We start from the raw sequence: 20,232 nt of genomic DNA, 5'->3' as shown, positions 1-20,232 counted from the left end.
AAGGGTCTTAAAGGTCCGCCGTAGAAGCTTGCTTCATGCCTGAGGCTGCCACAAGCAGCTCCGATAACAAACACCACTTTAACTCTATCTCCTCCCCCATCCATCATCCCACTTGTTGCTTCGGTGGTTCCCCAGTCCCAGCTTCATCCCTAATTTGGTTGCGCGAAAACTTATTCGCACTGTCTGAAGCACACACTTTTCATAACACCTACTCCCCATCGTTAGGGGTTATCTTTGCCCTCGACCACCTATCACTATCCTAACGCCGAAACTCACTGCGGGGCTCCAACATGGCGGACCGGCAGTCGGTGCAGCACAGCCTTAACAGCCTGCTCGCTAAGCTGGGCGACCCTGACCCGGACATGCGATACATGTCCCTAAATGATCTACTTGGCATACTAAATAATCCTAATTCCACCTATCTGGCTCATGACCAAGTCTCCTCATCAAGGCTTGCTGAGGGCTTATTGAAGGCCTTAGATGACCAACACGGCGATGTCCAGAACCAAGCCCTGAAATGGTCTGTTCAAGTCCTTCTTTAAGAAAACATTCAACCAGGCTAACTCAATGTACACTGTCTAGTCTTGGCCCTCTTGTCCTTCGACTGCCCTTCGAAAGCCTTGCATCTCTCCTCGAAAAGCTCACAAACCTGACAGCCTCGCAAACCATTGACACATCTGTTCCGAATACTGCTCTGAGGTACATTGTGACAGCTCTTCCTCGGCCCCAGGCGGGTCAGCCTCCAAGCCAGGAGGCGACAATGGCATATTCGGCCGTCTCTCGCGTCCTCATTCCCCGCTTGACTGGCCCGACCCCATCCCCTACTAGTCGGCGAGGCTCGATCGTCAAGGGCATGTTGGAAAAGGATCCATCGAAGGGCTTCAGCAGTGATGCTATTGATGTACTGATCCAGGTTGTCACTTGCTTTGGTCCTCTGCTGAAAGAACCCGAATTGACTGCCTTGCAAAACTCCGTCCTGTCCATCGTTGACAACGATACGGCTGGTACCGTGGTCACGAAAAGGGCTCTGACGGCCATATCTGCCCTCGTGCTCCATTTCTCTGATGCTCAACTTAGCGCTTTTGTCCAAGGACTGGTGCAAAGATTCAACTCCCCACAACTTAGTACAGTCCATCGGCGTCACCTCATTGCCACCGTCGGTGGTGTAGCGAAAAGTGCCCCGGCCAAGTTTGGTCCTCATCTTCCCACACTAGCCCCCTACGTCTTTGCTGCTGTTGGCGAGGATAACTTAGCACAAGTAAGTTAGCATTGATCCTATTTCACAGCTTGGTAACCTTGCTCATGTCCCGGCTTTACAGTAGTCAACCCCGATCCCCTCACCGCTTTTCGTAGGCTCAATTGCGCGAGGGACATGATCTTGTGCTGGTAGCCTCAAGTCTTATTCCCAGAACGGCGGCTTCCCATGTAACTAGGACTCACCTTATAGACATGATGAGCCTTCCAGTTCTCTGGGTGCCATGACCATACCCTTAATGAAAAGAAGAAACCAATGCAATGCTGCGTCAACCCAGTGCCCATCAATGGAGTTCCGCAAGACTAGAAAGCCTTGCGAATAGTAGACAAGAAGCTTATTTCCCGGTCAAATCATTGATCTATGAGACAGGTTAGCATTCCTATCTAATTATGACCTGTTCTAATTCAGCCTCACCGTCATTGCCTGATATTGTTGAATAAGCTCCTTCCGTCGCTCAACCCGTTCGCCGGTAGCTTCTTGCCCTGCATGCAGGGTCGTCACTTCCATGTACATCAGGAAGGGCCCGGTCCGTCTAAGCAATAATGTCTACTTGGAAGCCATCTTCTTCTTTCTCCCACAGCATATCTCATCAACTGTACAAGTCTCTACCCACTGTCTCCATTACTCTACAGATTACTTCGAATTACATCTTATCACAATATACTATCTCAAAATGCACATGCTTCGCTTGGTTGTTTCTGGGCTTGGTTTTGTGGCATGCACGACTGCGCGCAACATCTTCAGCCTGCAGCTGGACCGTCAAGGAACTCATCTACTGCCCCTTACTCACGGAGATGCTCCCGATCAGAAGCTTGTCGAGCGTGGTTCTAGTCCTCGCTGTGGCCCTGATCATGGCAAGTGCCCTGAGGGTAAATGCTGCTCAACTGCTGGTGTGTCTATAATACTTCCCTTGTAGACCAATTAGCCCGTACTGATGGCTACAGGTTATTGCGGGGACACCAAGAACCACTGCAGCTCTCCTGACTGTCAGATCGATTTCGGTAATTGCGACGCTCACACAACTCCAGGAGGCCCTCCTACAGACAAGATTCCTCGGCCTCATATAGGCAACGTTCCCTATGGCCCGAAGTTCATTCGTTCGTGTACCACTCCAGGAACGATTGCCCTGACCTTTGCTGACGGCCCCAAGGAATACACTCAGGACCTTCTTGACCTTCTTGACAAGTATGAAGCAAAAGTTACATTCTTTGTTACAGGAAACAACAATGCCAAGGGTGAGATTGACAGTCCTGGGATGCCTTGGGCATCTTTGATTCAACGCATGTACCGCAGTGGCCACCAAGTTGCCAGCCATACTTGGTCACACCAAGATCTTAGTAAAGTCACGCAAGACCAGCGCCGGGTTCAGCTGCTGTGGAACGAAGTCGCCCTACGCAATATTCTAGGGACAATCCCCACTTACATGCGCCCACCGTACTCCAGCTGTACCGCGGAGTCCGGCTGTCTGGAAGATCTTGGCTCGCTTGGGTATCATGTCATCCTGTACGACATCGACACAGAAGATTACAGTCATGATAGCCCGGCTCTGATCCAACAATCCAAGGACATTTTCGATCGCAACTTGGCCTCTCGGACAGATTTTGATAGGCCTTGGCTCGTCATTGCTCACGATGTCCATGAACAAACGGTCCACAACCTCACCGAGTACATGTTGCAAAAGCTTATTGCAGAGGGCTATCGCGCCGTGACGGTTGGCGAGTGCCTAGGAGATCCCCCTGAGCTCTGGTATCGTAAGGACGAGGCCTTCGACGATCGACAAACGCGAAAGTCTAAATCCAAGAATCCTGTTGCCAAGACTGTATCAGTTGACGGCATGTGTGGTGGGAACATCACCTGTCTTGGGTCGCGGTTTGGACCTTGCTGCAGTGGCACTGGCTTTTGTGGCAGCATGTCTACATTTTGCGGCGCCGGATGTCGACCTGATAATGGTAATTGTGGCGACAATGCTGGTACCGTCAAAGGTGGCGGTCCCAATGCTGGCTCTGGTAAACCTACGAAGCCGGCGAAGTCCGAAGGAAAGTCGTTGCAGCTAAGCTCATCAGTGGCAATTGTGATATTGTTATTCCTCGTGGTGTTGATGGATTAGGCTAATGTGGGGCTGAAAGCCTGATCCTTCCATATCTTATGCAACGGCTTAGCTCTGTAGCATCGAGGCTGTATCTATTACAGTCGGTCATGGGACGTTAAGGGGCGCATCATCTTATGCAGTGAGATGCTTTCCAGAGAGAACTGTTAGTCTGCACTCACTAGACTAGTCTTACAAATTTGACTTATGCTTTTGGCACGACATGTAGCCCTTGATGGACTTGACCACAACGTAGACATCGCATTGTATGACACAATGAACATAGTAAAAATATCGAATACATCAATCAACAGAAGAACCCACAACGCCAGATGGTATACCGCCGTCCCGCTCCGTCTGTAGCTCAAGCCCCGATAATGATTGCGCCAGTTCCTCAACCGTATGATTTACAATGCAACCACAACTCATCTGTCTACAGAAGACAGATCTAATAATAAAAGAACCAACAATGACAACGGTAATAAGCTCCCCAATCGCGAACCACATCACCGTCTTACAACCTTCAACAACGGCGCAATTCTCGCTCGCCGACTCAATCCGACCCGGTAAGGTACTTTAGTCGTTGAAGATATCGGACTGTGCTTCGTTGGCCCTTTGTTTGGTTTAAGGGGTGTGGAGGGCGTTGTAGGCTGTTCCTGTTGGGGCTCGTTCTCCTTCTCTCCCTCTTGTGGTGGTTGTTGGTCTGGTTCCTGTTGTGGATTTTCCTGCTTATGTGTAGTTGGATCGGAGTCAGATACCGGATTGTTCTCTTTATCGGAGGATGAATTCTGAGAATCTATAGCTGGTGCCGGTGCCGGTGGTGGTTCTTCGACTGGGTTCTTTCGTTTGCGGCCGCGCTTTTTGGGTGCTGGTGCGGGGATTGATTCGGGTTCTGGATCTGGGTTCTGGAATGTGGGAGGAGCCTCTTCATGTGCAGGAGGGGGGATGGTGGCGTTGTGGTCCTTATCCTTGCCGGGTTGGGGTTCTACCTCGGTTTGGGAAGTAATGGTGGTAGAAACGGGTCGCTCGTCTACCCAGATAACGTCGTCTTCGACGTCAGATTCGTATGTTTTTGTTAGGGTTATAGAGGTGGTTTTGCCGCGTTTGAGTTTCTTCTTCTTGGGCTCTTTGGCTTGTTTCTTTGGTGGGGGTGGGTCGGTGGTGGCTGTGAGGGGATCGGTTGAGGTTGTAGTTGTGGTATCTGGAGGTATAGGGAATGCGGTGGTGTCGTTTGAGATTAAGCCTGGCTGGTTGTCTTCTTCGTTGCGTGGTGGTTTGGGGTTCTTTGGGGGTCTGCCTGGCTTGCGTTTTTCGGGTTTATTGTTGGTAGTGGTATTCTGGGCAATGGTGGTGGTTGTCACATCCTGAATTATAGTAGGGGTGTGGGTTTGGGCTAGTTCGTCGTCTTCGTCGTGCTCGGGGATGCTTTGTTTCTTCTTGCGGCCTCGTTGTTTCTTCTCCGCGACGGGGATCTCAATGGTTACCGGCCCGTTGAGCTCATCGCCACTTTGGTATGATTGCTGCACTGCATTGTCGCTTTTCGATCGGCTGGCTTTAGGGGATACCACGGAGGAGAATGGCTCTGTGTCGTGCGGGGAAAAGGGGACAGGTGGGACGGAGCCAGCCCGTCGAGGGGATTTGTATGCGATCTCGGTGTCGATGGTGTCGGCTGGATGGGTAGGGATGTTATTCTCTAGGTCGAAGCTGCCTGATGGGCGGAGGGAAGATTCAAACATGTTGTAGGATGCGCCTGTCGTAACCGAATAGTTGAAGCTCGTGTGATCATTGGGCTTCGCGATTGGCTCGTGGGTATATAGATTTGTTGCGTCAAGCGGGTGCTGTCCGGTTCCGTAGGGCAGAGTGTCGGATATATCAGGCTGCGCTTCAGTATATATTGGTGGTTGTTCCGAGTAGCCATGGGGATGCTCATTAGGAACTAAGGCGATATCGTCATGCGGGGGAAATTCTGCAGCAATTTGTTCCTGAATAGCTGCCGAATCTGTCTCCGCGGCCTCCATATCACCGGCGTATTGATACCCAGCACGTTCCGCATTGTGTGTTTCATCATCATCGAATAGTCGTTGCTGTGCAATTCCGATCTCCGTCATCATTGATCCTATGTAGATATGCTTGTCAGTGGTTGATCCATTATGCACTTGGCGTATCCCTCACCAATCGATCCGCCCCCCGCATCGGCCGGTATCCATCGAGCTTCTCTTCGTTGCTGGGAGGATGAAATCCCATGATGTGCGGATTCTTGCGATTGGAGGAATTGATCGAAATTGACATTCATGTGTGAGTCATGACCGGTCTCATAGGCTTGATAATGTCCTGAACCCGCCCGTATGTCAAGGTCTGTGTTATCGACTTTTGGTCGGGGAGAGAGGGGCCCCGCCAAAGGATCATCTTCATCGTCGGAGTCCTGGATCACGCGGTTGGAGGACATTGGTAGGTTGGTTATACGTCTGAAAAATAGAATTCAAGGAACATGCGATTTGGTATCATTCAATGCTATGAGTCTGGCTGGTTGGTTCACTCGCGTCCCGCAAATCCGGGGAGCGGAGCGACGCGAAAGCACGTGCTGATAAGCATTTGGTGCCTGAGGTATAAGTTCTCACAGGTAATGGGAACAAGCAAATGCGATCAGAAAGCGGAGAAAACGAGAACAAAAGCGAGCATGATGCATCTACATAGAGGTATCTTCCAGTTCATTACATGCCTCATCACTCCATAGTACTTTGCGGTCGCATCACACCCCGACCGAAAAACTCGCTGACCACCCCAAATCGGTCCTTAGAGCGTTGCAGTTCACCCTTGAACAGATCGTGCTGGTCTGCAGACTCGACCTGTCTCTTCCGAATGGCTTTGATAGTAGAATTCTGCGGTGCGCAAGCAGGACATTCAGCGTCTTCGTCCACTCGGTTCAGACACCGTTGGTGGAAGGAATGCTTGCAAAGGAAGTGCACCGTAGGAAGGTCCAGGGCGCCGCCACAGGACATGCATCGACGGGCCTGGAAGACAACAGGCTTGCTACCCAATTGTTCAAGCTCCTTCCTCTTGTTCTCCGTTTCGGTGCTGTAGCTAGATATAAGACGGCGGTTCTACATTATCGTTAGCTGGAAGAAGTCAATGAATACGGAGGCAACCAACAGTAGAGATCTCCTTTCGTTCCCGCTCAATGTTGTCACTGAGGTACTTCTTCAAGCGACCCATTGTGACAACTGCATTGTTGCTCAAAGTTTGAATGACTTGGAGTGGCGTCATGAGCCCTCCTTCGTCAATCTTCTTGAGCACGGCGTCCAATTCATCGCCAGCTTCTTCCAGAATCTGCGGGCTCGAGGCGAAGTACGTAAGTGCATCCACATATAGTTGAGGCTTCTCGGGGCCATATCTCTTCAACGCTTTTATGGCACCCTGAGTATCCTTCGCGGAGGTGAAAGACCTGAAGATGTCTGACAAGAGGCCTTCTTGCTCTCGTACGAGCGTGGAGCCCTCACGGAAGCCAGAAAGATCAGAGAGCAAAAGGACACTCGACGTGGAAATTGGTATCTGAACGGAAATTAGCATGATTCGGCGGAATGAAACAAGTGGGTCTCCCTACATCCTTGCCTTCAATGAGCTTCTTTGCTTTGTCCTCCCATTCAACCTTCTGCGCGGCATCCTTCTGCCGGCTTGCGGTATCCAGGTACATCTCGAACAAAGTCGTGTAGAGGTCTATCTTATCATCCTCTTTCAAATTATCCTGTTGAATGAGAGCTTCCAGGAAGGATATAAATTCATCCGGATGGCCCACGAACGCCGAAAATGCTGTCCTTGGTTTGGGTATTTGATACTCCACCAACTCCTCGGTAGCCTTGTCTTCGGCTGGCGGTGCTTCTACTTCCGGCTTTGAGCCCGCGCTAGCGTTAATCAAAGACAGGGGGAGGAACGCAGCTAAGCTCTGCAGGGTGCTGGTCGGCTGTGCTTGGTGTTCCATGGACGGTGCTTCAACTTCGGTCTTCGGAGTATATTGGCCCTTATAGTACTTGATGAAAAGCTCTGTGGTTTTCTCCGGGCAATTGGATAGCAATACTCGGGCATATTTCATCAAATTGTGGTATGCCTGAAATTGTCAGTGATCACAGTAGGGTTCGACCGATGAGAATGCACAAACCAATTCCGGGTCTAACCTCCAGATGTACTCGACAGCTTCCGCATACTTCTTGGAGTCCTCGATCAGGATATCAACCACCATATCATTCTCGCCATACTTCGTAGCCAAGTACGCAGCTTGCTCAAAGTAACCACCTTGCCTACACATAGCGATTGCAGTTTCCAGGTCAAACTTCAGCTCACCAGGAGCTTTGATGAACGCATCAAGTTTGCCAGTGTCCTTCAGCTTGGCGTAGCAGTTAAGGAGCAGCGTGGTATGGTCGACTGTAGCTCGGTCATGATCATGAAGCTCTTCAAGATACTCGATGAGGTTATGTATCCGTTGTGTGTCCAGGTACTATGCAATAATCAGCTGCATGTTCCTCTACTAATGGTGCGGAAGATCAAACCTTGCGAATGACCTGAGAAGGTTCCGTGTTGTCAATCGCTCGAAGATATTGTTGCATTGCCGTGTCGTAGTCGCCTCTCTGATACAGAAAATCACCGTATTTCCGGTAGATCGCATTCTGCTGAAGTGTATCAACGCCCGTTTTCTGTGCCAAGTTGATCGCCAAAATGTAGAGGTTGCGCTGGTACAGAATTTCAAGCTTCTGTTGAAGGCTTTTCTCGCGATACCGATATAACTAATTCGTGTAAGCCACAGCTATAACACTCGGTGGTAGAAACATACTTTTCCGTCCGTAGTGAGAAGAAACAAATCCCCCCATTCCACGAAGATGTTTTTCACGGAAGAAACGAGAGACTCGGAGTGCGCGATGAACTTCAAATCAGTATCGAGCAGGGTGAATGTGGTCGTCTTGAATATGTCGTCTGCCTGACCGACGCCCATGTTGCGCAGAGTGTCAGGCTTGGTGGTCGTATCTCTAGGCGGGCAAACCAGAGCCACATAGTCTTTAAAGGTGGTGATGGAGTCTTTACGACTCTCAAAGGCATAACTCGGGCCGCGGCCGTGTGGTCCGTACGTATATATCGCATCCTCCCGGGCAACCAGAACGTCGCCCGTGTCTCTGTCCAAACTCAGGCAACCAACAGCACATCCCATATCATCGAGTACGCGGGCCGGTTGTCCCTGTCCCCTTCCTGAGATAACCAGGGCCAGGATGCGATTCGTAGTCGAAATATACAAGGTCGATACTGGGCCGCTCTGCACCACCAGTCCCGTTATTGGTTCCTCCGATTCAAACACAATCCGCTGCCGGGCGCCGCGGTCGTGGATCAGGTCACCGCGAATAATCGTGACGGATCCGTTCGCGAAGCCAACTGCCACCTGCGATAAATCATCGAGTGCCGCGAAAGCAGATACCTGCCCCGCATTCATTTAGTACCAAGCCGAAAAGGAAGGTGGTGCATTTCGAGCTATTATACGTACGGGAAACATTCGTCTCGCGTTCTGGACATGCGTCGTCGACAGGCATCGAGGGGCACCGGTCTTCTTTTCGGACTTGTCGAGGGCCCAGACCTTCAGGGCTGCCTCACTGGGGAGATCCTCCGTTATTGTTACCAACAATGATGTGCCTTCTATCTGTTTAATGTGTGCGATCGAACCAGTCTCCGATGCCCTGAACGACCGGACAAGCTTGAAGTTTGTCGAGATGATATGGACAAAGCCATCGCTGGACCCGAGGAAGATGTTCGCAGAGCCGGTGGAGAGGGAGATAATATCAGACTATGGTCATTCCGAGGTTAAGTGTGAGCGTGACGGACTTGTGTAGCGGAGAGGCCAAGGGAGGGGGTACATTGAAGATCGAGGAGCTCTCCTCCGGCAGCTTCACTGCGGAGACGTCGGAGAAGTTGAACGCTTTCCACTATTTCCACGTGAGTCGGGTTAGTTGTGACCCGGTCGCAATTCGCATAGAATGGTTGTCCTTACTGATGTCAACGCCATCTGGACGTGGCCCACCCGTGGACCAACGACAATGATAGCAAGGATGCGCGATGAGGAGCAAGCTGCGGTGACAGTTCGGCGGATGCTGGCAGTGGATGAACTCCGCCGCACTAGCGCCGCCTTAGTCCCTTGGGCCTCCCGACGTCATCCAATGTATGGAGACAATCTAGCACGCTTCAACTAGTTCATGTAAATTTTATTATCAGAGAAGCTGCTAACCTCTTATGCTCGAACTAACATAAGACTGGGAACCAAGGCAAATTAAATGCATTGTATGTCAATGTCGAAGACAATTGGTGGAATATCCAGCCAAGCATGTGACATACGAATCCGGCCAAAATATATTCAGGAAGCGCTCCTCAATTACTAACTTGACCACCCACCATGGAGCCAAGGCGACACTTGTACCGGCTATATAAACACTGCCATCTATCTTTTGCAGACCAAATTCTTCATCAATTGCGAGAAGATCATCAAAGGTCGCATATTCAAGGCGATGCGCGCACACTATAACTCTCTCACAGAAACCACGAGTCTTCCCTGGTTCGGGATGGGAGAACATCGACCCTTCTGTTCTAACTGAAGAAGAGAGCATTCCAACCTATAAGCCCGAGAAATTCTATCCCGTCCGTATTGGTGAAACTTTTAATCATCGATGTCAGGTTGTTGGCAAGCTTGGCTATGGTTCAGCTGCGACTGTGTGGCTATGCCGCGATCTCTTGTAGGGCCTACTGCTTTATCACACCGTGAACTTGGGCTCATTTAGATAGGGGCCATTGTTATGTAGCACTCAAAGTTTACATCACCTCAACATCTGTTTCCCAGGAACTGCAAATCTATAACCACCTAAAATCAATCCGATCCGACCACGCAGGCCAGTCATGTCTGCGGCCGTTGATTGAAACGTTTCAGATTCTAAATCCCGATGGACATGGAACTTATACATGTCTTGTGCATCTGCCGTTAGGCATAAGCCTCGACCAGCTCACATCACTTCTCCCTGGTAAAGTCATGAGCAGCTCTATGGTGAGAACTACTATGCGAAATATCCTCGCGGCTCTCGACTTCCTTCATACCGAAGCACAAGTCATACATACAGGTCAGTGACTCAATTTCTCACGCGAGCTATCAACCGGTCACGGTTAGACTTGCTCCTGCGCAAGATTGACTAGTTTTGCAGACATCCAACCAAATAATATTCTTCTGGGTATCAAAGATACTTCAATTTTATCGCGTTTTGAAGAAGCGGAGGTTGAAGCCCCTGTACCCAGAAAGTCTCATTCAGATCGTACAATCTACGTCTCACGACCACTCCCTATCTCTTTTGGCACCCCTGTGCTCTGTGGCTTGGGAGAGGGTCGATTGGGAACAGACAACCAACAGGGTGATATCATGCCGGATATCTATCGCGCACTGGAAGTCATTCTGAACATGAATTGGGACAAGAAAGTTGACATTTGGAATGTCGGGATGGTGGTAGGTGACTTGTTAGCACGGTCACGGTGTTTGATGGAAAGCTGACAGTAGCCGAAGATTTGGGATCTTTTCGAACATCGTCACCTTTTCAAGGCCCGAAATGACGAGGGAAAGCTAGATGATGGTCAGCATCTAGCAGAAATGCAAGCTGTTCTAGGAAGGCCTCCTGCACAATTCCTCGCTCGAAGCGAGAGGTCGCCCCAATTTTGGGATGCCAACGGTTTGTACAACCCTTCCATGCCCGAAGCCGTCATGTAAATGCACTAAAAGTAGTAACGCCCTTCTCCCTTCTAGGCCAATGGAAAGGTGCAGTTCCGATTCCGGATTACGATCTCGAGACTTTGGAGGAAAGACTTGAAGACGGCGAAAAGGAAGATTTCTTGCGATTCCTCAGGCGCATGCTTTGCTGGTTGCCGGAAGAACGAGCTACTGCAAAGGAGCTGTTGTTCGATCCTTGGCTGATGCACGGTCTTTTCAGATAAACTTCGGGTATCGATTCTTTGTCTTTTTTGACACCTGTATGTACCCATTTCCTTGTGGCCCTCTCGGCTGGCCGAGAGTAGTCCTACCCAAACCAACGATGAGTATATTGGTCATTGGTATGGCTGGAACCGAAGGATATCTGCTGGCGGCTACATATGCATGTCATAAAGTACGGCTGAGTTCAAACCTGCGCATCAACGCCGGTCCAAGAAGTGTACCACAATGATGCATGGTATTTGTTGTGTGCAACAAGGTAATACGGCTAGGATAGAGTGTAAGCCCTTTTCCCATTTCACCCCTATATCATCCTATAATGAAGACGGAGAACCCCCGTAAGAACCTGGAAGACATTCCCCGCTGTACGGCAAGAGAGAGGCCAGCCTACTGTTATCCATAGAAACAGTAATCTACATGCTAGTGAGGGGGTTTCTATGGCTAGCTAGGAGCAAAATAGTTTGATTCAATACCATGGGTCAACATTTTGGAAAGGCGATCACTCCATGTCTCTCATGACCCACACGTGTGCTGCAACGAAGTAGGGTTATGCATATAGAATTATTGGGCAACGAGGATCAACGCATCGTGACCGATGCTGGCTAGCAGTACAATCGTGCCAGTGGCAGCGAGGCCTTAGCATGGCCCGTTACTAGTAACAAAAGCCTCCTGATCCAGGTAGTTGATGAGTCGTGTAGTAATACTAAGTTGCGCTATCCCGAGTCTTGTTTTTCACATATGATGAAAGGAAATTCCCGCCAGCTGAGGATGTTGGCTATCAACGACATGAAATTCGAATAGTTCCATTGGAGAACCCTATGCTCGCACTGGGTAAGGGTCATACACACAGTGTTCAACCATGTGAACAAACCGGAGCCATCCGCACACCCCAGGTTATGCATAATATACTGGGTGAGTCGCGTAACTAACATTCACTATTAGCACAACGCACGCATGCACTACCGGTTTCATAGTAGCAGGGTAGCCCTCAGAACTCATTCCGATTGGTTATGAAGGGCATCCTCCCTCCGCTGGCCAGATTTGCGTGCAGCTGTTGACAGGCACCCATGAGCGACTTGGGGCTCGGATCTCTCGGTAAATGCTCTCTCAAGTCGTGGCATAGAAGAGGGACAAAGACTGAGCCTGTCACCCATAATGGCACACTTCCTATGCATGTCGCTCATGGCCTCTAAGGGATCCGAGAATAAGTCCCGAGACCTTTCATGCTAGAGTATGTGCACTAAAGCATAGCCCCATAATTCAGATAGATCAATAAATGGGATAAGTCTTTGCAGATGCCGGTCATATCAGATAAAGGAACTTCGCTATGTGAATGGGCAAATCCGCTTCCTTAATGCCAAGAAACATTGTCTTCATGTTTCACTTCCAGGTATGCATCCATATGACAACGACCAGACAGCTCTGTAATGTCGTACTACTAGTAGGCTTCCACTAATGAATCAATATCAAGCATCTCACCAGATGTCTCACATGTTACTCAGTCATTTCTTCCTGGTCTTACTTACCTGATTGTATCTGGAAATAGCCGACCCATTCTGACTAGATCGCTGATACAATCAAGATTTCCATCACCTTTTCCAATCTTTGTGTGAATACGGATCCTCCTATCCATTTCTTAATCTATTTTCTCTCTCTCTCTCTCTCTCTTTTCTTTTTCTTGTTTTCTACTCTGAAGTTGTCATGGCTCCTCTCGACGTTGTAAGAAATCTTTACTAATGCCTGCCTTAAGCGGGAGATGCCAGTCACTACCCTCCATTAACCGATGAGTACAGCAGCAATCGCATAAGTGGGTGGACATGATGTAGGCTAGACTCCTAAAGCTGAGTTTATAAATAGCAAGTGATCTGTTCCAATAAGTACTGGACTTCCTGCCCTCTATGTCTGTGTCAACTTGACGAGCCAATTACTATCTACTAACAAACCATTCACATTGCACAAGAGTTCCACAGAAAACAGACTCTTTTTCGGACGCACAAAAGACAGCTCGCATCTCACGGACACAACCTTGCATTGCACACGCAGCAAACTACGTCAACGCACCCCACTATCTTGCTAGTTCTAGAGTCTTACATGCCCTGCCCAGCAGCTGACAGGTCATTGAAGCAACTGTGATTGTTTTCTCATTAGTGTGGCCATCATATCATTGCCATCCAGGCTCGCTGATAATGATACTGGAACATCATCCTGCTACTCTCATAGCCCGAAGATATCTTTACGTCACCATTTATGCACAATGCCTTCAGACACTTGTACGGCTAGCCGCATTCTTGACAAGCTGCACGAGCACGTTATGAGAATTAGAAATAGTGTGCCTGAGAACGGCCATATAGATTTACATGATCTAGACAGTGTTGAACACGTGATGAACTTTGATTTCGAGCACTTGAATGAGAAAGCGGTTCCCCCTCTTTACTTTGAACCCATGCAGCCAGTCGAGTTGAAGCAGTTCCCACCTGATCCAGCACAAGTGCGCAGTTTCTTCGACATAATCGAGCGTGGCAACGATGATTCCAGCTGTTGCCGCCAAATTTCTGACCTCATCTCTGACTATGCAACCCGCAACGCATTGTCTCACCAACATCTTCAGATTGTGGAGTAAGTCCTTCTCAATTGACTCGCTAGCTGATCTTCCCTAACACGGCTTCTAAACCAGGGCACCTGACAGTACCTTTTACTTGGAAGCGAGCCTCGCATGGCCTTACAGTGGAAGAGGTTGGTGGGAAGTTTGTTATGTGCTAGAGCCAGAGCCCATGAATGGAAAGGGCTATCCCCATCTAGCCCTTCACCTCCTTGACAGAACGGTAGCTCACGAGGACTCAATTCTCTTCTCGGAGTTCAGTGCATTGGTTATTGCCATGCGAGGGCGTGTACACCAACCAAAGATAGATTCGGAGTCAGAACGGGAAGAACTTTATGAACATGAAGACGCTGGTGAGGAGTATACAAACTTCTTACCCATGTCCTGCTCAGCCATGTTTCCTGATGAGGAAATCTTTCCTGTACTGCTCATCTCTTGTGTCCTTCCACAGCATGCAAGGATATTTGCTGCATGCATTCATCAAGGGAAGCTGGTGATTAGACAGTCCAAACTCTACAGCTTTCAATGGAGGGACAAGGCACCAGTGGAGTTATTTACTCGACTCTTCCTCAGCAGTCCTGTGGACACCAGGGGCGAGACCCATCCCGAGTTGTTTAGGGCCAGTAATATACCTCTTGAGGCAGGTAGCTAGCCGCCCCCCCTGCACGTTTCTTATGCACCTACCTTCACTGCACTGTCTGCGTTTACTTGCATAGCAACGTTGGGGGTTTGAAGGGGTAGTAGGCTCTTTCTTCCCTTTTGTTTCTTCATTTTTAGTATTAATAATTGCTGCTTTCTCTGTCTGTAATCAATGACTTCTCTTCCTCATCAAAAGCCATCTTTTTTCATATCTTCACTGTATCTTCCATGTCAAGCCAAGGCCTTCTCTCATATAAAATTATCAATCACTGATGATTATGTGGATTTAAAAATGCCATCTGCGTATCCGAAAAATTCAGACGAATGGATAAAGGCAGCGAGGGCCTACAATCTCACCGGCAACACCTTGTGCACCTGGTCTAATCTCCTTTCCGGGTCCAAAGTGTCCAAAGAACAATTTCTCTTGTACCCCATTGTCTGCCCCGAACGCAAGAAGCCGAGAGAATTAGATCTCACATGGTTTGGCGTACCTCATAATACCATTGCCGATGCCCAAGAGATGCTCAACCAGACTGATGCCTATCGGCATTACCTTCACAATATCTAAAATGGCGACTGGGCTAACCCGGCTTTGGGGGTTTTCGGGCCCGCTCTAAGGCTCCAGGCAGAGATTTGGAAGGGATGGAATTCTACGAGAGTAGACGCAACTGATGAGGATACTGTGAATTCCGCTCTTATTGAGCTGCTCAATGCCCTGACCTCCACAAGCACTGATGGAGTTGCTGGTGGAGGACATACAAGAGGCGGTTGACATATCAAGCATATGGGAACAGTTACACGGCCGTAACGGACGGGCAGTTGGAAGACCGACAATCCCAACGCATTAATCTGCCAATTGAGTGTAAAGGCTTTCTAAGGGACCGGAGACTCTCGAAAGTGACGATGCAGGAGGCGTCGCAGCTGGTTGCTCTGGTCAACCAGCAACCTGGTCAACCAGGTGCCGATGACATGTACCGGTAAGTGTCATCCTGTATGCCTACACTCATCGGCTGCCAGGCTAACAATTGCAGTCACTACCTGGCGAGCCAGTGTGGAACCCAGACCTTTGTCAACTCTCTGGTTTACCAGAAGAAATGGATTGATTACCTCCAAACTGGGCAGAATACAGATGCCTTTGCGACATTACAGTCTTACGGTCCCTACTATATCGACAGTATTCGTGATGTCAGCCGGTTCGCGTTAATAATAGTGGCACTATCGTTATACCTCTCTTAAGTGTTGATCTACCTGTCATTACACGGCTTCTGCCGCTAAGGGAGTGGAAATCGAGCAACGCATTAAAACAACGGCAAGGTGTCAGATGAACCCTGAAACTCGACAACGGGGGGAAGAACATGATCAAGAAGGCACAGTCACAAAGAAGCTGCCAATGCAGGTATTGGTTAACATCGTCGTGATGTTCATGCTTGCCTTCTTGAGCCCGACAGGGGCGAGGGATCGAACAATTGCTCCAATGGTCTCAAGAGCCATCTCTTCTACTCTTCTTGTGGGGGTTCGTGATGTAACAAAGGATGTGCTGGCTGGAGTTGTATTGTACCCATTGTTATTGCCAGACAGACTTTCTTTCTTGTCCGGTTTCAGGAATATATACACACGTACGTACCCGGGGCAGTAAGGAGACTTAGAGGAAGTTCATGGTTTTCTTTGTCGTCTTGTTTTCTTACCCTTCTGTTCTTCTGCTCTTTTCTCTTTCCCCTTCGTTTTGAAGAGATGACCACCCATAGACTACTACTACAGGCGGATTTGTGGTTAGATGGCAGAATATAGAGCCATTTAGAAGACGCTGCTATTGTTCAATCATAAGTTGCTAATGCAATGGTCTTTTTCACAAATCAAGCATATCATTTTCACATACTAGTAGTATATTGTAACTATCGAGAGCTCTAGTCTGTTTGGCTCATAGCCCAATGATACAGCCAGATAGTACCTGGCAATATGTGCAATTTGCGTCGCCGGTGCACAATTTGCAGACAGGATCATGTAATTGTCCATATGGAAATAACATACTATATACACAAGGTATCAAAATGTACTGGCCCTAGCACAATAACACACTGTCCAAGCTGAGCTGACCTAGTATAGTTCCAGACTGTAAAAGCAAATACAAAGAAAGCCACGTAGACATATATATATACCCACCCCGTACTAAACAATTAAGGTAAAGGAAACAAAGCCCGATACGCCTGCTATGCATGTAATAATTTCCGCCCTTCACCTATCCAACGTTACCGCAGAGCGACTGATCCCCGCCGAAGACGACGGTCTTGACTTAGCGCTGCTCCTGCACTGCTGGATTTCATGATTGATATCGAAGCTTTGCTGTAACCAGCTCCCCGCGTCGGCAATTGCCTGACTTAGATTGAAGCTGTCCGGACCCGGGGCGACACCTTGTCCGTCTTGGACGGTGGTCGGATGAGAATGTGATAGAGCCATCGGCAATGCGCTGCCTTCTTGGGTGTCGTCTGGGGTTTGTTGTTGGGCGGCAGGGGATTTGTGCGGGAGGATGGTTGGGTCTTCGTCTTCATCCTCGTCTTCCGATTCCGAGGACAATGGCGAGCCTGTGTTGGGGGTGGCAGTCCCTCGGTCTATCCTACTGGACGATGGCATCTGGGGAGATATGAATCGGGACCTGGCTTTCTTTTCTGTGCTGAAGGTGAAGGGCGTGACGGCGTCGATGATGCATTGTGTGCTCATTGGCATATGTGCAGTTCCTGGATGGATGGCTCGGGAGTTTTTACCGATTCTGCTATTGTTCATTCGATGGAAAGGGGTAATGTCGTTGGCGGGTGATGAAGGTTGATTATGAATTTCTCCTGGGTTGGGGACTTGACTCTCCAGATCATTTTGAAAGGATTTCTGCGCGTGTAATAGCGCTGCCTGCGTGTTGAAATGCAAATCTGGAATGGTGTCGTTGTCGCATTCTGAATTGGGTTTCACTGCGGAGATCGTCTGCAGTGAGGTAACATTTTCAGCCAGAGCTGGATTTACCGACACTCGCTGGGCGGAAGGGTATTTATTGCTGATATTGACACCTTCAGCAGTGGTGGTTGATGATACCTTCCGTGATTGAGAGTTTCCCTGGTGATCAACAGTACCAGAACGTTCGGATACATTTGGATGGTGCGGATTATCCTGGTTCATGTGCATATCGACTTCAATGGCCTGCATTGAAGTTGTGTTTGGAGGTACTGGTGCGGGTTGACTCGAGACCCGGCTGTCTTCGACAACAGTTGTTTGATGTGAGACCTGTTCATTCTCCATCTGCATCGGGACTGGCGATGTGGTGCCGTGTTCCGGATCAGCTGAGCGTTTCCTACGACGAAATTCGAACTTCGATAGGTGGGACGTTGACGAAAGTACACATATTGAGTTCTCATGGTCCTCCGTCTCCGGTCGAACTCCAGGGGGTCTGCTGGTGAGTTGAGCTTTGACACTGTCTGGAACATGGCTGTCAAAGGTAGTCCCGTCTCGGGAGTCTGTACGTGCTCTCAATATATTCTTCGTTGTGACTCGATAATCTGTGCCCGGAACTTGTATTGTGTAATGCCCTCCCTCCCGATATCGAGACGATACTGTAGTTGTTGGAGATGTAGGGGGATCAACTTTTCGAAAGTTGATTTCTGCGCGGTCCCTCTTCAACCAGCTCTGCTCTGTGTGCTGGAATGGGGTCAACGCATCCGAATGTCCACTTGTCTCGATTGTCCTCTTATGCAGTGCAATGGGTTTTGGTGTATTGTTCGAGCTTGATGTCCGACCACGACTATCCCGTGGCCGTTTGGACGACGGTTCCGCCGCAGTGCCACCTTGAGACTCTCTTTTCTTCGAGGAATATGTTGGGTCGGACAGAGGAACAGCAGACTTCGAGCGAGATATGCCTAACGATTCACGGTATAGGGGCCGCTTCTGCGGGATCGTCTCTGGGATAATTGGCCTTTCTGAGTGCTCCGAGTGTATCCCTACATGACCACCACCAGTCTTTTGCCTGTCTTTCTTCCAGGGGTTGGCCCATCCGTTGTCGAAGGGTCCGCGAAGCGAAGCGGACAAAATGAAAAGTGGGGTGCCATGGCAATAGGCCTGAGCCAGCTTCTCTATGCGCTGATCCCGAGCCGCCCGGTCATCATCATCTAGATCATCGTCGGAAGCGATAAGGGGATCGGAGTCGAGGTCTGGCGGGGAAGGCGAGATTGTTTCCAACGAGAGCGGGGAAGCGGGTGGACGGAGTGGCATCGGGGAGACAGCGGTGGTCGGTCGGGGAAGAGGGTGAGGATGGCAGGGGTGCAGCAGTCTGGCGCCGACTGCATCTGAGCTCGAGCAAAGAGGAATGTGGCGGGATAGATCCTCATATCTTCTGGGGCAGGCAGATGTCAATGTCAGGCATCATCAGCAGCATCATGCATGATCGAAGTTGGACCGATGCGGTCAAGATCGCTTTCGCGGGCAAAAAAGCACTTAACGCGTCCACCGGCGCGGCTACCCCAGCAACGGAGGTCTCAGCTTTTCGGTAAGCCCCGGGTTAGTTTCATCATTGACTAGAATAGTTATCTCTTTATGACTGTTCTTATCAAGAATAGAAGTTTGGCTGGCTACGGATCATATACAGCTCATTGTTCGGTTCGATTTAGAAGCCAGCGCGAGTGAAATAAATGGTTGACACCCCCTAACACTTACTACTTACTAACGAGGTCATCTGATCACCATCTTGGATAGGGAAAGTGATATTCACTCCGGTCTAATATCCGGTCTAATAAATTGGTGCTAGTTCTGGCATGCGACGGGAGGACTTGGAGCCGCAGTTGCAGATCTAAGTATAGCTGATGCGGTGTGCAGTGTAGTCTTTAGCCAGAGGCTGACAATGCCTCTGGGTGACCAGTTGGAGATGCAATTCGCTGTTCGCTGTCAACGACGAGGCTGGTGTTTACTACGCCCTTGACCCAGAGGCTGGGGACGAAGTTAGACAGATAGCCGCGCCGTTGTGAACAGGCTCCAGAATAGAGGAGAAGACTATACGAGCCATGCTGGAACTGGTATGGTTCTCGCAGACTTTCGATGACGGAGGATTTATCCGCTCTAGACGGGCTGACGCGGTCGTAAGTTCTACTTAATTTGTGTTGTATACTATAAGCCACTTGCAGTGAGGCTCAGACAGTGTTCTTTGTATGCCATCGTGGCATTTCTCCCTGAAAGACACGTACCTCTCCTCAACATAATCTACCCATTGGGGAGAATAATGGATGACACCAGGCTGCTCCTCCGTACACATCGCAAGGTCTTCCGGTTCGGGCCAGCCAAAGGATTTTACCAGAATCCGAACCTCCGCACGGAGCAAGGGTGTGGCGGTGGTAGCTTATCCCGGAACCGAAAAGCCCCTATTTAGGGGAATTTTAGTTGCACGGAGATCGGGGACTAGACTAGTAGTACACAATCTTGCTTCAGATCCAAGGGAGCCTCGATGGGGTCGGGAAACCTCGAACCGGTCCCCCAATTCGGTCGTATTCGTTCCGTTGCCCAGATCCTGGAAATTGCAGACCAGAAGATACTTGTGTTGTTTTTGGGTATCCCAACTACAGGAATTTGATGCACTACACATCTAGTGTGTATGCGTGTATGCGTGTATGTGTGTATGTGTGTATGTGTGTATGTGT

The 20,232-nt window shown here is 49.4% G+C and overlaps 7 protein-coding genes across 7 annotated transcripts in view; 4 read left to right on the top strand and 3 right to left on the bottom strand.

Moving 5' to 3' along the window:
- Positions 1–290: 290 nt before the first annotated feature.
- Positions 291–3,362, top strand: BDQ94DRAFT_157567 (glycoside hydrolase/deacetylase; the record flags this gene model as incomplete). The annotated part of the gene is made up of 6 exons (XM_026768762.1): positions 291–520; positions 583–1,258; positions 1,320–1,321; positions 1,697–2,147; positions 2,220–3,204; positions 3,238–3,362. 6 exons carry the CDS (start codon positions 291–293, stop codon positions 3,360–3,362), a joined length of 2,469 nt encoding a protein of 822 aa, XP_026629707.1.
- A 485-nt stretch (positions 3,363–3,847) lies between these two features.
- BDQ94DRAFT_167555 (uncharacterized protein) lies at positions 3,848–5,787 on the bottom strand (the record flags this gene model as incomplete). Its single annotated transcript, XM_026770834.1, has 2 exons — positions 3,848–5,457; positions 5,514–5,787. 2 exons carry the CDS (start codon positions 5,785–5,787, stop codon positions 3,848–3,850), a joined length of 1,884 nt encoding a protein of 627 aa, XP_026629706.1.
- A 240-nt stretch (positions 5,788–6,027) lies between these two features.
- Positions 6,028–9,378, bottom strand: BDQ94DRAFT_167554 (tethering complex subunit PEP5; the record flags this gene model as incomplete). The annotated part of the gene is made up of 10 exons (XM_026770833.1): positions 6,028–6,041; positions 6,097–6,442; positions 6,492–6,890; positions 6,943–7,443; positions 7,495–7,830; positions 7,883–8,116; positions 8,164–8,796; positions 8,863–9,159; positions 9,230–9,298; positions 9,364–9,378. The coding sequence occupies 10 exons, from the start codon at positions 9,376–9,378 to the stop codon at positions 6,028–6,030; spliced, it is 2,844 nt and encodes a 947-aa protein (XP_026629705.1).
- A 384-nt stretch (positions 9,379–9,762) lies between these two features.
- Positions 9,763–11,336, top strand: BDQ94DRAFT_184806 (protein kinase-like protein; the record flags this gene model as incomplete). The annotated part of the gene is made up of 6 exons (XM_026774722.1): positions 9,763–9,782; positions 9,821–10,099; positions 10,149–10,477; positions 10,637–10,854; positions 10,912–11,074; positions 11,149–11,336. The coding sequence occupies 6 exons, from the start codon at positions 9,763–9,765 to the stop codon at positions 11,334–11,336; spliced, it is 1,197 nt and encodes a 398-aa protein (XP_026629704.1).
- Positions 11,337–11,434: 98 nt separating this feature from the next.
- BDQ94DRAFT_157564 (uncharacterized protein) lies at positions 11,435–16,357 on the top strand (the record flags this gene model as incomplete). The annotated part of the gene is made up of 12 exons (XM_026768761.1): positions 11,435–11,498; positions 11,591–11,669; positions 12,080–12,243; positions 12,324–12,426; positions 13,480–13,947; positions 14,006–14,574; positions 14,890–15,056; positions 15,195–15,336; positions 15,438–15,546; positions 15,601–15,754; positions 15,846–16,091; positions 16,328–16,357. 12 exons carry the CDS (start codon positions 11,435–11,437, stop codon positions 16,355–16,357), a joined length of 2,295 nt encoding a protein of 764 aa, XP_026629703.1.
- Positions 16,358–16,476: 119 nt separating this feature from the next.
- On the bottom strand, positions 16,477–18,983 carry BDQ94DRAFT_184804 (uncharacterized protein). The gene has a single exon (XM_026774721.1). It carries the CDS (start codon positions 18,815–18,817, stop codon positions 16,802–16,804), a length of 2,016 nt encoding a protein of 671 aa, XP_026629702.1. The 5' UTR covers positions 18,818–18,983; the 3' UTR covers positions 16,477–16,801.
- A 717-nt stretch (positions 18,984–19,700) lies between these two features.
- The window catches only part of BDQ94DRAFT_138294 (uncharacterized protein), a gene marked incomplete at its 5' end in the record, with an annotated part of 607 nt that continues 75 nt past the window's right edge, over positions 19,701–20,232 (top strand). Inside the window, one exon of the mRNA XM_026765220.1 lies at positions 19,701–20,232. This exon is cut by the window's right edge and continues 75 nt beyond it. Coding sequence (XP_026629701.1) covers positions 19,858–20,181 — 324 coding nt within the window.

Source organism: Aspergillus welwitschiae (genome assembly GCF_003344945.1).
Source record: "Aspergillus welwitschiae strain CBS 139.54b unplaced genomic scaffold BDQ94scaffold_6, whole genome shotgun sequence".
NCBI lineage: Eukaryota > Fungi > Ascomycota > Eurotiomycetes > Eurotiales > Aspergillaceae > Aspergillus > Aspergillus welwitschiae.
This window is presented reverse-complemented; position numbering and strand designations above follow the sequence as displayed.

Bases quoted from the DNA above. Each gene is read 5' to 3' on its own strand.
- BDQ94DRAFT_184804 (XM_026774721.1), bottom strand. From the start codon at position 18,817: ATGCCACTCCGTCCACCCGCTTCCCCGCTCTCGTTGGAAACAATCTCG.